This window comes from Emys orbicularis, chromosome 18 (genome assembly GCF_028017835.1).
Source record: "Emys orbicularis isolate rEmyOrb1 chromosome 18, rEmyOrb1.hap1, whole genome shotgun sequence".
Lineage (NCBI taxonomy): Eukaryota > Metazoa > Chordata > Testudines > Emydidae > Emys > Emys orbicularis.
In genome coordinates, this window is record NC_088700.1 from 862,089 (window position 1) to 878,075 (window position 15,987).

General features: G+C 41.1%; 1 protein-coding gene across 1 annotated transcript in view; it reads right to left on the reverse strand.

Annotated features, from left to right (window-relative positions):
* The window catches only part of RALGPS1 (Ral GEF with PH domain and SH3 binding motif 1), a 381,204-nt gene that overhangs the window by 108,804 nt on the left and 256,413 nt on the right, over positions 1-15,987 (reverse strand). Inside the window, exon 12 of the mRNA XM_065418741.1 lies at positions 4,087-4,224. Within this exon, the coding sequence (XP_065274813.1) occupies positions 4,087-4,224 (138 nt within the window). The remainder of the gene's footprint in view (positions 1-4,086; positions 4,225-15,987) is intronic.

A 15,987-nucleotide genomic window follows, 5' to 3' on the forward strand; every position in this document is an offset into this window, starting at 1 on the left:
AGCACTTTTGGTTCCTGGAGATGTCAAAGAGAGACACCTCTGGCACACCCCATCTTTGGAATATGCTGTGGAGAATTTGAGAGTTTGGAGTCCTGGGAGAAGTGTCTTCTGAAAACATCTGCTGTGGTGTTCTGAATACCTGGGAGGTAGACCAGTGAAATTTGGATTCAATGAGCTATGCACCAGTTCCCTAGTTTCATGGTTTCAGTACACAGAGAGGGGAATCTTGCTCCTCCCCGCTTGTTGATACAGAATATGGTGGATGTATTGTTCATCATGACCCTGATTGATTTGCCTCTGAAGAGGGGTACGAAATGAAGGCAGCCCTGAGTTCCAGTACACTGATGTGGAGATTGGTTTCCTGAGTTGTTCATCTGCCCTGAGTTGTGAAGGCATTGAGGTGAGCTCCCCATCCCCAACACTGATGCATCTGTTAAAGTTATTGATGGGGCTGGACAACAGAAAGGAATTGCCCGCACCGATGTTGAGTTGATTTTTCCACCAGTCTAAAGAATTCCTCACTTGTAGAGGAACTATCACCTGCCTGTTCAAGGTGTGTCTGGCTGGAGAATAGGTCATTCTGAGCCAAACCTGGAAGTGGCAGAGACGTAGCTTTGCATGATTGGTCAAAAAGGTGCAAGATGCCGTGTTATCCCAGGAGTGAAGAAAATTCCTTATTGTGGTCTGAGGGTTTCCCTGAATTACCTATACCAGACTTGACAAAGTTACAAATCTGTCTAAGCGAAGGTAAGCCCTGGCTGTCAACAATTCTGAAGGCACCCTGTAGCAGGGTGGGGCCACGCCCCAATCAGACCACAGTTGGCCCTATAAGAGGGCTAAGGGCCAGAGACTGAGATTCTCTCTAGCTTTCAGAGAGAGAAGGACCTGGCTGCCTGGGAAGCCGAGGAGGATACCTAGGGTGGAGCAGTGCTGGGCAAGGGCAGAGGGAGCTGGGGAGCTCCAGCCTAGCAAAGCCCCAGGCTGCAGGCCAAGCTAAGGGCCCGCAAAAGGGTACTAGGGCTGCAGAGGGGCAGCCCAGAAATAGGCAAAGGCAGCTGGTCCAACCCCCCTTGTTGATAATGAGTGGTATACAGACTGCCGTCTGCCCCAGTGGGCGGGGGCTAGATGGAGGCTGGCAGTAGCCACTGAGGCAAGATGGGGATAGGGGGTTGCGGGTTCTCCTGGGAGGGGAGACCCAGAGAGAGGGGGGTACTGTGGAGGGCAGAACCCCTGGGCAAAGGGCACTGGGGTCCAGGAGGGACATGGGCGCCAGCGGCAGGCGAGACATCAGCCGGCAGAGGGCGCTCCGGAGCTGGAAAAGTGCTAATTCCCTGGACAACCAGCAGGAGGTGCCGCGCCGGTGAGTCGTTGCCTCACCACACACCCCTATAAACTGTATCTTCTGTACAGGGGTTAACAAAGATTTTTTCATTCAACTGAAGACCCAACTCCTGGAACAGAGCAAGGGCTGTCTGGGTGGAAGATAGCGTTGCTTTGTAGGAACAACCCTCGAGTAGCCAGTTGTTGAGGTACAGGAAGACTAGGATCACTTCTTGTCACAGGTAAGCAGCCACTACTGTGTGGATCTTCGAGAGTACCCTTGGGACAGAAGAACTAAAGGGAAGAACTTGGTATTGGAAATGATCCTGGCCTATAGTGAACTGTAGGTATTTCCTGTGCAATGGGTGTATGATCATATGGAAATAGGTATCCTGTAGGTCAAGGGCTGAAAACTAATCCAGTGAAGGAATTATAGCTGCCAGAGTCACCTTCCTGAACTTTTGAGACTTTATGAACTTGTTTAGAAGTCTCAGATCCAAATTGGTATCCATCCTCTGTTCTTCTTTTGCACAAGGAAATACTCTGAGTAAAACCCTTTGCCTTTGTGAGGCAGCAAGACAGGCTCTATTGCTCCTAATCAAAGGAGACAGTTCACTTCCTGTCTCAATAAAAGATTGTCAAGGCATCCCTTAAGAAGGATGGGGCAGGGGGGAGGTTGGAAGGGAGGGAGGGATGTAAAATGAATGGCACAGCCCGATGTTATAACCTCTCTGACCCACTCTGTAGTGATCTGCTTCCAAGCATACTGGAAATAGGAAAGACCATCTCCAAAATCAGGGAGGTGGGCAAACGTATGCAGCTGTGAAACTAGAGGTGCGGGAGGATTTGAATACTCGACTGACTCACCAAAATCATTGCTTTGAAAATACTGGGTGGTCGTGGAAGGCAGTTGAGCGGCCCTCTTTCTCTGGAATTTATGTCTTTCCATGGGAGGTTTTGTGGATCTATAGAATCCAGAGAATCTTTGGACAGTCTGTGACATACTAAATCCTCTCTTATTTGTAGGTGTATGAATACCCAGGGATCGTGAAGTAGACCTAGAGTCCTTCAGTGTGTGTAAGGACTCATCCGTGTTTGCAAGGTCTCCAAGGAAAGTTTACTGCCATTGAAGGTAAGGTCCTCAACAGAGTTCCTAACTTCTCTTGGAAAATCCGAGTTAGCCATGATGCCCTGTGTATAACTACTGCCATGGAGATGGACCTGGCAGCAATGTCAGCAGCATCCAAGGATGCTTGAAGAGCGGTTTTGGCCAATAACTGGCCCTCTGAAATGATGGATTGGATTCCTCCCTATGTTCCTGTGGCAGATGTTCAATAAAGGCTGTAATAGATTATAGTTTGTAAAATTATATTTGCCCATGATTGCCTGGTAGTTTGTGATCCTGAATTGTAGGGCTGCCAATGAATAGGATTTCCATCCAAAAAAGTCCAGTCTCTTTTGGTCTTTGTCATATTTAGAGAAGTGCTGCTTATCTCACTCATTTATCACGTCCACCACCAGGGAGCTAGGTGGAAAACCAAATCCTCAGAATCTTTTGGTGGTGGGAACATAATACTTTTTATCTGCCCATTTTCACTTTTGCGGAACAGTAGCAGGTATTTGCCACATAGTCTTAGCTGGATCCTGCAGTGACTCATTAATGAGTAACACCACCTTGGAGAGTGTTGCTGACAGCAGGATATCCAACAGTTTTTGCTTCGTGTCCTTGACCTCTGAGTGGAATTTGAAGAGTATCAGCTGCTCTCTTTAGGAGATCTTGAAATTTCCAAAAATTGTTGGCCATGGAAGGTGGCAGAGGCATAACCCCTTATTTGGAGACAAGGATGCAATAGATATGAGAGGGGTGGCTTCTTTATCCAACCTGACTTCCTGCTCTGTAAATTTCTCCGGGGGGGGGGTTGTTTGAAGAGGAGAGGAGTATATGACTTTAGCCTCCTTATGAGATGGTACCAGAGGTCTGGCAAATTGCTGCCAATAAGCAGCCAAGGGCCCAGTATGGCCGTTGGGGGTGGCATAAAGGAGTGGGGAGGGTGGATTGCAGGGTTGGTTTCTCCCACCCTTGTTGACAAGCATAATCTGCCCTGTGACTGTCAAAGAATGGGCTCCTGAAAGAATATATCAGAGAACCTGAACAAAAATAGAACAGACTGACTGGAAGTCTTCTTCATCCTCCTCAATATTGTTCACCAAAGGAGCACCCACAGAAAAGGGTGGAGAGTCCTGCGGTACCAGAAGATGATGGTGGTCTGGAGATCGGGTCTTGGTATGGAGAGTCGCTTGATTCCATGAGGAGCAGGGACTCCAGTTCATCCAGGCAAGAAATGGTCCCAGTGAAACATCCTACTTCCCTCATCCGAACAATAATAAAGCAAAAACAAAGAAAAAGAATTAAAATAAAATAAAAATTAAAAAAAATCAACCACAGTGTTAGTCTAGTAAAATCCAAATGCAAGAGCCCTGGTTCACTAAATACTTAAGTTTTAGCCTGCATATGGAACACACTGTTCTAACAAAGCTTGCACACTAGTTCCATTAACAGAGAACACATATTATGATTCAATTGCCTAATTTGGTATTAAAACTGAAGTTATACAGAAAAGGAAATAAAGCAGTTTAGTAGTGCATCACTCTGTTGACTTACATTATCCTCATGTCCCTCTTCATATGAGGCAGACATCTCCTAATGATTTATTATATTAATATGAATGAAGACTTTACAATACCAACAAGACAAAAATTACCAACCATAGCTACAGGAGACTTGCAAATCAGCTATTATTCGGAGGATATTGTTCATTTGATTGGATCTTTGTTCATTCTCCATGATGCTGCCAGATGCAGGATATGCAGAATCGATGTAGATTAAATCCAAGAGATATATTCCTGAAATTAAAGATCAATCAAGTGTTTTATAAAGAAATAGTCATCTAAGTACCAACAAACAGAACATCCAGGAACCACCAGCAACCCACCTGTGCCTTTCCCATTGAACAAATGGGGAGATTATTAACAGCAAATAGCTTGAGTTTTGCGTAATCAAAAAAGTAAAATTTGGACTTTTACAAGAACATAGAAAACTTTGGACAATGTACACTTACAAGGAAGAATGTACAGAACAGGCCAAACTTCAGGGTATACACTTCATTAAAATGTTGTCAGGTTTCAGAATGGTAGCCGGGTTAGTCTGTATTAGCAAAAACAACGAGGAGTCCTTGTGGCACCTACCAATGTGATATATGCCATCATGTGCCAGCAATGCCCCTCTGCCATGTACACTGGCTAAACCGGACAGTCTCTACGCAAAAGAATAAATGGACACAAATCTGACATCAGGAATCATAACATTCAAAAACCAGTAGGAGAACACTTCAATCTCTCTGATCACTCAATAACAGACCTAAAAGTGGCAATTCTTCAACAAAAAACTTCAAAAACAGACTCCAACGTGCAGCTGCAGAACTGGAATTAATTTGCAAACTGGATACCATCAGATTAGGCCTGAATAAAGACTGGGAGTGGTTGGGTCATTACAAAACCTAAACCTAATTTCCCCAACACTAATTTCTCCCTACTGTTACTCACACCTTCTTGTCAACTGTCTGTAATGGGCCACACTCTTACCACTTCAATAGTTATTTTTCCCCCCTTGGTATCCTGCTGTTAATTGATTTATCTCATTAGACTGACCTCACACTTGATAAAGCACCCCCATCCTTTCATGTATTTATACCCGCTCCTGTATTTTTCACTCCATGCATCTGATGAAGTGAGTTCTAGCCCTCGAAAGCTTATGCCCTAATAAATTTGTTAGTCTCTAATGTGCCACAAGGACTCATTGGTTTTTTTTAAAATGTTGTGTTCACCCTAGAAAATACTATGGAATTATCTCCATGCATTTGGCAAGTTACTAAGGGCCTGATACTGCATGATCCCGAAGAATGAAAAATCCTCGACTTCAATGAAAGTACTGCTCTTCAAATTTGCCCCATTTGATTAATTTGTACATTATCGCAAGTCTTTGGTTGGGCCTAAGGGTTGGTTATCTCTAAGGGTTAGTAACACATTGGCCACTATCGGAAGACTGGGCTAGATTGGTCTGACACAGTATGGCCGTTCTTATATTTTGAGGTTGTTCTTATGTTCTTAAATAAAGTGGTCTAGTGTTAACTGATGAATTTCTATATTTACCGGAAAACACCACCTGACATTGCTATGCTAAGGTCCTGGGGGTTTTCAATGAGCACAGAAATTTGGTAATTTTATTATCAAAAATTATAATTATTCACATTTCTGTGATGCTTTTCATCCAAACGGGTCCTAAAGCATTTTATGGACTGGGCCAAATGCTGCTCTTTGATAGACATAGGCAGCTCAGACTGGTGCCACAGGTAGAGCGGTATATGCACCCATGAGCAGAATGTTGCAGTCTGATATCTCTATTCTTATAGATAGATATTATAGATGTGCTTCAGACAGATCTGATGAAATCAAATTGTGATCTACAGAGTTCGTATCTCTTACGTGATAGCAGGGCCTTATGCAATATATCCATAACTATATTCAGTCTCATATGATAGCATTACAAAGCCTTGCTAAACACACTTGGCAGATAAACCAATTCGGAATAACACATCAGTTCCAATAACATTGGAGATAAGAAGAAAATAAATTCAACAAACGTTAATTTTAATTACTGCCAATATACAGCATTTTCCTGAAAGTCATTAATAGGTCAAAGAAATCGCATCTCTCTCATAACTGTAAATAGAAACACACACACCCAACTTCTCTGGGAATAATTAAAGCAGCTCCATATGCAGCACAGAGTTCAGTAAAACCACAAGGCACTTGAAATGTAAATAGGCACAAATTACATATACTGATACCAGAGGCAGGTAAGAACGCTACAGCGTCAGTCTTCCAGCTTTGGAAACCTCCGTTCAAACCCAATGAAAGGAATTTGGTAGGTCTAAGCAGACAGCTATAAACATCACAAAACCATAACAAAATTTGATCAATATGGAGCAGATGAAGACAAGGTGGGTTAATGAAGGAAAAGTGTCTGTTAAATCTTAGATTTGAGGATTGGAGAACAATGAAGGCAAGGGGACAGGCCTTTGGCTTGGAAACTCACTTCAGCAGAACCCAAGATTGTGTGTGTTAAAGCATAGTGTAAGGCACACAGTGGTGCTGCAGCTGTGTGATCCAGATACTGCAGTATACTTTGTTTTATTGTTTCAATTATATAACTTCTCCAGAAACTATGGTGACGGGTGAATAATTAATTGAGGATTTTGTTGAGAAGCCCCTCTGCTCTCTGGTGTACATGGCTTCACCCCTTAAGGGAGTGTGCCATCTGCTCCACCGCAAGCGTGGTTAGTTCTGATGACCAATGTGGCACTGATGATTGCGGAGGGGTCATGGCCTTGCCTTTTTCTTGTCAACTTTAGGGTGTCCTCTGCCCCAGGGGTACTCTGAGGGAGCAGCAGTCCCTCTGACTGCTGCAGGACAGCCATTGTGTAAGGCAAGCTCCTTGCTCCTTTCCCTCTTGCATGCCTCTGCAGCAGCCAGGCACAAACCTGAATAAATGAATACAATAAAGGACCCTCAAATTCATCCCTTTTAAAATAAGGGACTCTATCGGTAATACACCATAACCTGTTCTCTGTCCATTTATTATTGCCTTCTTGGGGAACTAATGGCTGTGAAATTCAGATATATTTTCTGAAATGCTTCACTAAATGTTCAACAGCAAATGTACTTGTGAATCAGGTAGGAAGCAAATTATTTCCTCTAAAAGCACTAAAAAACAAAACTGCTGCAACTCTGGAATTTCTAGAAGTTCCGGACTTTATGGAGACAAAGACTGTCCAATAATGGATAGCTAAAAAACAAATTTAAAGTCAGTTGTACCCTCTCTATTCCATCCCAGTCTCTCATCTTCAAATGAATGAAGAGTTATGCAGTGAGATAGCAGAAGACTTCCCCACAGCATTAACCCTCAGTAACATCATCTGTTCCCCAATTTCTATTAATCAGTACACATGCTCTTCTAGTGCACAAGCCCATAGAATATTGTTTTACATTGGCCCAGAGGGATAATGGCAGTGGAGTTGATCTGGAATGGCACTTGTGTCCATTTTTCAGGGTGGGAAAGGAACATTCTGGATGCCTGTGACAGCACAGGCAGTACAGAGAGTGAAACAATATGTGCAGTTAGGTTTTCCCAAAACCAAATTCTAGGTTTAAAACCATTCCTTCTTCGGTGAAAACTGTGATATTGTTTGTCTGGTAAGGCATGATAAGAATCCTCTTCATTCTGAAAATGAATTAACACCGGCCATTCCTACAATCCTCAAAATCAAATATTCCATTCACCACCTGAAACTATCACATCTATTTTTTGCTCATGACTAAGACATCCTTACTTCCTCTTCAACTATTTTTTTGCATAATTTTCCAGACTAAAGTTACATCACCTTCATTCTACCGTTTTTTAATCTAGTACCTCCATGCCACCTTAATTCTGCCTTTTTGTTAGTATACTCTAGGACATAATCTTTAATTACATGATGAATTACTATTTTTCCCATAGAACCTCAGCCTGAGTGAGACTTGTCACACAGGTTGGAAGCACAAGGGGGGAGAATTAAAGTTGCATAGACAACCATAATAGTAGCATTTCCTAACTTTCAAGTTCATGACTTTACAACCTATACAAATCTGAACACATTTTTGTATGTAATTTACACATACAGCATAAAACCCAGCACGATTAATAATGGCTAGAAATGGATACAAACCCATGCCTATAAAACTACTAATAGTGAAACTTTTGACATCAAAAAGTCAATAATAATAATATTTGCAGATCAGAGTCAACGGGATGCTGTGCATTTAAAAGGTAGAAACCAGTTTATATAATATTTGCTTAGTGCAAAACAGACTTGTAGCAAGTCATGCTGAGGCTGGTTTTTTTCATATGTGCTAGCAGCGATACTCATTATGTTTGTGATTCAACAAGCAAAACCACAGTTTTATGGGGGAAAGGATTAGGCAGGTGTAGATTAATATTTTAATAATAACGTGCCTGTCATTTTATTTTATTTAATATTTGTATTATAGTAGCATCCAGAGGCAACAATCAGTACAAATACTGGGACAGGGAATGTATCTACCTGTAAGCAGCGGCGCCAACTTTCTCCGGCGCCGGTGGGTGCCCGCACCCCCCGCCCCGACTCCACCCCACCCCCAAAGTCCCCTCCCGAACTCCACCCCCTCCCTGCCCCTATTGGATCCCTTCCCCAAATCCCCGCCCCGGCCCCGCCTCTTCCCCCAACACCTGGCGGTCCCCCTCCTCCCTGCCCCATGAATCAGCTGTGTCGCGGCGCAAGGGCTGGGAGGGAGGAGAAGCAGGATGCGGCGGCGCGCTCGCGGCAGAGGTGAGTTGGAACAGGGGGGCGGGGCGGGGCCACGGGGTGCTCAGCACCCACCAATTTTTTCCGGCGCCTATACCTGTAAGGGATTGCAAGCTAAAGACAAGCGATATATAACAGGTGGAGGAAAAGATGATTTATACAATTTTTATATACATTCACTATTTTTGTCAGTCTTATATTGACATAAATACATAAGTACTGACTTTACCCAGCTACCCCTCAGACATTGTGGCTGAAGCGGGACTTGTGCAGGCATTTGAAAGAAAGGGTGGTGCCTTACAGATCAGTTCACGGTGGGCATTCCATTTGTAGGGGGTCATCATTGAAGAAAGTGCAGAGGCATAGGTGAAATTTCCATTCTCGATTCAAAGAAGGCTCACTAAATGGATGATAGCTGGTATTTATTCAGTTATTCCATCATAGAGTGTTAGTACAGCTGACATCTTTTTCTGTATTGTAGGATTGAATCAAAGTGAATCTGACAATAGTAGAAAAAATCAACGAGGAGATATGGCCAATTGTAGGGAATCCAAATGTTTTTTCACTGAATGGGAGGAGAATGTATTGGACAATTCAGAATATAAGGATTGGCCCTTCTCAGAAAGTTTTGAGACACTTTGGTATCTAGTAAAGCTTTGGAAGAGGCTAAACTCAGTTAAATGTTACCTAGAGGAGTTTAGATGGGAGGGAAAGGTAGAGGTGTGGCTTCCACCTTTGTCATGTTGCTCTTCTCTGTAATCATATGAATAAAACACCTAAAACACCAAACTGTCAAGGCTATTGTGAAACCAGTTTGCTGAAGGGTGAAAAACAGGGCTAAATGCTTATATGTTTGGATGAGGGAGCATAATCAATTAATCATGATAATTTCTGCAGCACTGATGGTAAGTTTTTAAAACAGAGAGCTATGAGTGCTCAAGTCCTCTGGACAAACCTGGCGAACTTGCCATTCTCACAGAGTAAAATGATTTTGCAGCCAATTGGATGCTTTGAACCTACTGATCTCAACATAAAACCAGCAGGAGATTTTCTCTATGTGAGCCTTGAACAATCCCAATGCCAGAGTACTCAGCTGAAAGGTCTTTGATTTCATTATAGCATTTCTGAACACAAACACTGGAAGGTCATGTTGGAGTTGTCAGAACCCAGGTTTTCTGCTGATAGTAGAGAAACTCAAAAAACCAGTCCACATTCACTTTTATTCCATCAAATATTAAGATTGTATATTTTAAAAGTTTTTTTCAGCAGACAGTTTGTACTATGTGCTACTAGATCTAAACTCCTGATTCTACAATAATTACTATGGCTGAATATTCTTCACTTCTTATGGAGCAATAAAAGCCCTCAGATATTTTTTCTCAAACATAGACAGCATACATTTAAGTTCTTCAAACCTATAAAATTCACTAATATCTTGGAAGAAATACTGAAAAATAATTAGTATGAAGGATAGGAGAGAATATTTAATATGTACAATTATTTCAAATTAAAAATAGAGTAGTTTACCATATGTAGCATCAAAACTAAGAAGGGGGCACATGAACAAAGGCTGACTGAATATTGTAATACTCAGTACTAGAACATAATATTATAGTATGGTTCAAGTCGCACAAGGTTAATTTCTCATGCTAATTTTCACTGCAGTAAACCAGAAACATATAAAGCTTGTGATCACAATTTCATTGCTACTAATGTTTATGTTTAGGCCATGTACATTTAAGTTTTTGGTCCTGTTCTTGTTCCAGACAGAAAACTGTACACTGTGCTGTTAAATTGAAGAACTGACTTAGAAAGAGGAGGTTGTAAAACAGACTATTTGTGGAAGGGATCCTCAGCCCAATGAGTCTTTTATCTTGTTTTCATTTGAAGTAGGTCACTTCGGCAACCACCCAGTTAGATTAACAATAGCTTCCCCATTAGCTGTGAGTAGGTCATGCAGCAAAGCTCCCCTGCCTGCATTTGATCATGTTCGCATACTTCAGGATGAGCTCATAAAGGGCATTTGGGAATCCAGAGCTGACAGAAATATATTGCCTTTCTGTTTTTCAGGCTCACAGCAGGTAAAAAAGAGAGGGGACTCCTGTTAACTGCTCCATGTGGAAAAATAACTCGTTGACCTCAGATTTCTGATCAGAGTGGGGCTGGGTTAGATTAATCTCCCTCCCCCCCCATTAAAACTGTCTTGAAGGTAGCGTAACAAAATGTAAGGTGTAATTTGTATATAGGGAGTCCAAGCATTTCAGGCCCTTACAGGATTACTGACAAGTTTATTCTTTTTTCTCACCAGTGGAGTTTAGCAGCCTGTGTAATGTATTTTAATACTGTGCAACATGATAGTTACCAAAGAAACACAAGTGGTTTGGATTTATGGTAAACTTAAAGTCACATTGCCAAATCAAGCCCAAAATATAGCCAGGAACACTCTTTCTGCTCACTTACTAGCCATTCGTGAAAACCCAGCTAATCCCACTGAGGCAATGACAAGTGGTGGCAGAAGAGGTTGTTTAGAAGCACTGAAACTACTGCTCCGCAAAGCAATATTTTTGCACATTCTGTACAAACTGGCAAAGAGGTCAGAGCTGAAAACAGCTGTGTACCGCTCTTGCCTCCCCATTTTCTTCTGTGTACCTGTGAGGCACTTCGTTATACCCTGGCACTCCCAAGAAAAGAACAGGTCTTGTGAATTATGCTTGATTTTAAAGGTCTTTTCTTCACAGGACAAGGGATTTTAATTTAAAGTATGAAAATGGAATCTTTGCTGTATAAATATATCCAAACATTTAAAGTTGAAGTAAACAGGATTTGATGTCATTGCCATCAGATTGTCATTCAGTGGCCTATGAAATGTGTTGGAGGATCTCAGTTCAGTTCACAGTGGACAAATATCCACATCACAAAAATCAGTATCACAGGGTATGTCTACACTGCCCACATTACAGTGCTGCCGCGGCGATAAAAGCCCCCCCACCCCGAACGAGTGGTGGTAGCATTATCGCCAGGAGCCGCATAAAGCACTGTCTACACTGGCGCTTTTCAGCGCTAAAAATTTTGTCGCTCAGGGGGGTGTTTTTTCACATCCCTGAACTACAAAAGTTTTAGCACTGAAAGTGGCAGTGTAGACACAGCTACAGTTGGCACCAAATAACATTATCAGTGGAGAGACTAAGGAATGACTAAACAAATACTCTCATCTCTAAAGGCAGTCCATTTATTGTAGAGATGACAACACACTGGGAATCTATTTAATTGTGCTAGCACTACATATGTCTGTAGCTTCACTTGTTAATGTGTATTTGGAATAGACAAATTCTATACAAACTGAGGCAAGAATCTTAAAAGAAACCAGACTGTATCAGTCAGGACTAGATATTAAAAACTCTTCAGAGTGACTCTTTTTAATCCATGTTTTGGAATAAGGGTCCTAATTCTCATTTACACTAACTCCCCTTTCCACCATTCTGGCAGTGTAAAGGAATCTTGATGTGTGTGTGTGTAAATGTAAATTAGTATACATGAGAATCAGGCCTGAGAGGAGTTGGAATTGCAGTGTTTTATATAGTGCGCCTTAGCCAACACTGCCATTACAGTACCTTCAAAGTTCATCCATCTTCATTCCCAATGGAAAGTGAGCAGAATATGTCAACTATAAATACAACTTCACTGTAGCACTGGTGGTCTCTGCAGTGTTTGAATATGGGAGTCTGGAGGATGAGTCACTTTCAATTAAGCAGAAAGTAGTAACAGTGGAATGTCATGCTATACAAAATATCATATAAGATTTCTATGCAGCATTGTAGCTGTGTCAGTCCCAGGGTATTAGAGAGACAAGCAGGTGAAGTAATATCTGTTATTGGACCAGCTTTTCTTGGTGAGAGAGGCAAACTTTTGAGCTGACACAGAGTTCTTCAGATCTGTGTAAGACCGGAAGAATTAAGAATATAAGAGTTCTAACAGTTTCCAAGAGATGTCTACTAAGTAAGGAACATGCAGTCAATTCCATATGTCAGTATACGGTATACAGTAAAGGCTGCACTTAGTCACAACACAATGTGCCTCACTATTGAGATGAAAACTAAGAAGGCAGAATCTTGAGTATATGAAACCACAGAACAGTAGTTTGCTCAAAATGACTACCATGATGAGTGTACCCAGGTTTCTTTAATTTTAAAGTGATAAGCTTCCCAACATAAACCACAAATTCAACAAAGGGAGTATAAGGTATTGCTGAGGCTCATGCTACTGCTAGGAAAGATTCCTAGGGTTTAGTAATACTTCTGTTTAGTAATACTTCTGTGCAATGGATCAACATCAGCAAGAAAGAGAAATACAGTATTCACACCTTCTTAAAATCATTTTAAATTCATGTATTTTACTCTAAAAAAAGTTATCTGATCATTACAAGACAGATTTAGACTCTACATATGACAGACTGTATAAAAGGCAGACAGGATACAATCTACATTTTAAAAACCATGACTAACAATTACATGGCGCGCACAATTCATCCCAAGATAACTGAAAAACTAAACAAAGAAGATGGGATATGTCAAGAATCCCAAAGAAAGGATTACCTTTGTGGAATATTCATTTATTTTTTAATTTAGTGCTGACTCAGAGGACAGTGCCATTTGCTACATCACCAAAATGACTTCTTGAAACATCTATGTCTTCCAAGTTGTCTAACCAAGTGTATTTTTAGCATTGAAATAAAACAAGATTGCAGCCCCAGTTACTGTTACAATTGGACACTTCTCTGTCAGAATCATGAATTAATGCTTTAGCATGGTACTAATGGGTACTATGCTACTGGAGGTATCTTCTTCGATGTCATATAAAACCTAAGTCCTTACCATTGCTAAGTGTGGTATCCTGGCTTCTCTAGTGATGTCTCTATGGTTTATGCTGGAGAAGTTCTCTCTTTGCTACCCCTCTGAAAAGCTATATGGTAGTAGTTTGACCACGTTCCATGGCAGAGGCGACTGAATTTCAGGGCCAGATAAGTGATCGCTACACCCTGAAGTGCTTTGGGATCCTCTTGCTTGAAAGGAGCTACATAATGCTTTAATATGGTATCTAACTGCTACTAATAACATTAATTGTAGAGATTTATCTCATTACTCCATTACCAGCTTCCCCTTTAAACAGCACTGTCAGAAGAGAATGTGATTTTTAAAAGCTTGTTGAAGACCAATAAAACAAAAGATGTAGCACATGAAATCTAAATTGATTGATAGCATAAAAGTCACTAGAAACATTTAATAGTCCACTGACAATGGATAAGCAGCATTAATTTCTCTAACAATGTGTTCATTTATCTTTAGTAACACAGCTGTTCATTTTTCATGTTGTAAACAAGGGAATTATTCTGTGGTTAGGCGCTTCTGTAAAATATTTCATTACAAAACCGGAATTGGATGGAAACCACATAGAGAAGCTCAGAAGTTCATAAACTTGAATTACATGAGCCAAATACCTCCTTGATGTAACTTCACTGACTATAACTGAGTTACACCAAGAATGAATTTAACTCACTGAGCTAAAATAATCATGGTGTCGAAGAATTATCTTCCTACACAACAATACACGTCACTTGATGTAACTCTTTATAATTAGCCAATATGTACACATTGAAAGGTTAGATTGTTGGGGATGAGTAGAGCATTAGCGTCTTTTATACAGCTGTCCCACATCAGATACACAAGCTACCAGAAATAATACTTATAGCATGTTATTGACATTTTCTTACCAAGATAAACATGGCTACAGATCCTTTAGCAGCCAAAGAATATTTTATCCATTTGGAGTTTAGGCTTTCTGAAAATTCTTACAGCAGCTCTGTGTGTGCATATTCTGGCCTTCTTGTTGCTACTGATGTGCATTCACACACTCAAGTTACTAGTCTATCATGTTCCTTCAAGAGCAATTTAACTTTAAAACCCATACATGTTAAGTGTTCTAACATTACACTAGCTATGAGATATAATGATGAAACTATATAGTAAAAAGTTCCAATTGAGGAAGTTGTACATCAGCAGAATCCATGGAAAGAATAACACATGGTATTTCTAATGTATGAGACCGTAAGGCAACCTTATAAATAACAGCTTTTTACAACATGATATCTTTCGCTGCAATCACAAATTTGCAATGATTCAGTAACCATATCAAACTCAGAACTCTAATCTACATTAAGAAAGCAAGATCTGAGCTGTATAATTCCCAGTAAGTGAATGCAAAAATGGTTAGAACCTCACAAAATACACAAATAGTAATAAAAATTTCAATTAATAGATGGCAATAGCATTCCCAAAAGTCTCCAGAATAAAACCTTCCCTCATAAAACTAAACTAATTTTTTTGTTCAGGCAAATATAAATGGTTGGGGATGGAAAACAAAGTAAAGAAAGAGGGACAGGACTTGCACTAAACATTTGAATCTAGAAGTTAGAGCGATCGGGTTAAGAAGTACTCAGTAGATGCTAAGAAGAGAAAATGCATAAGCGACTGTTGGGTTTGTCTGATTTTTGAGGACATTTTTCTTGACCAATGGAAAAAACAAGTTTACGAAGCTAAAGCAACCATGCAGTCACACCATGCAATATTTTAGAGAGACTCATGGGGCCTAATTCATATAAACCGGTGCAAAGTGGGATTAAAACACTAAGGTTCCAATTCTCTTTTATACTAAAGCCCATTTTACACCACTCTGGCAATCAGGCCCTATTATTCTGATTTGGTAGCATTTTACACACAATCTGCACTGGTATAAATGACAACACAAGGTGCAGAGTCATGGAGAATCAGGGTAATGGAATCAGAAAATGGCCTGTCCTTTGCTTCACAGGAAAAGTAGCAGATTAATAAAGAGGAAATACTGTACCCACTAGGGTGACCAGACAGCAAGTGTGAAAAATCAGGACAGGGGGTGGGGGGTAATAGGAGCCTATATAAGAAAAAGACCCAAAAATCGGGCCTGTCCTTATAAAATTGCGACATCTGGTCACCCTAGTCCCAACCCACCACCCCCAGATCGAGGAACGAATCATTCCCCTCTATTTGGCATTGGTGAGGCCTCATCTGCAGTACTGTGTCCAGTTTTGGGCCCCACACTACAAGAAGGATGTGGAAAAATTGGAGAGAGTCCAGCGGAGGACAACAAAAATGATTAGGGGGCTGGAGCACATGACTTATGAGGAGAGGCTGAGGGA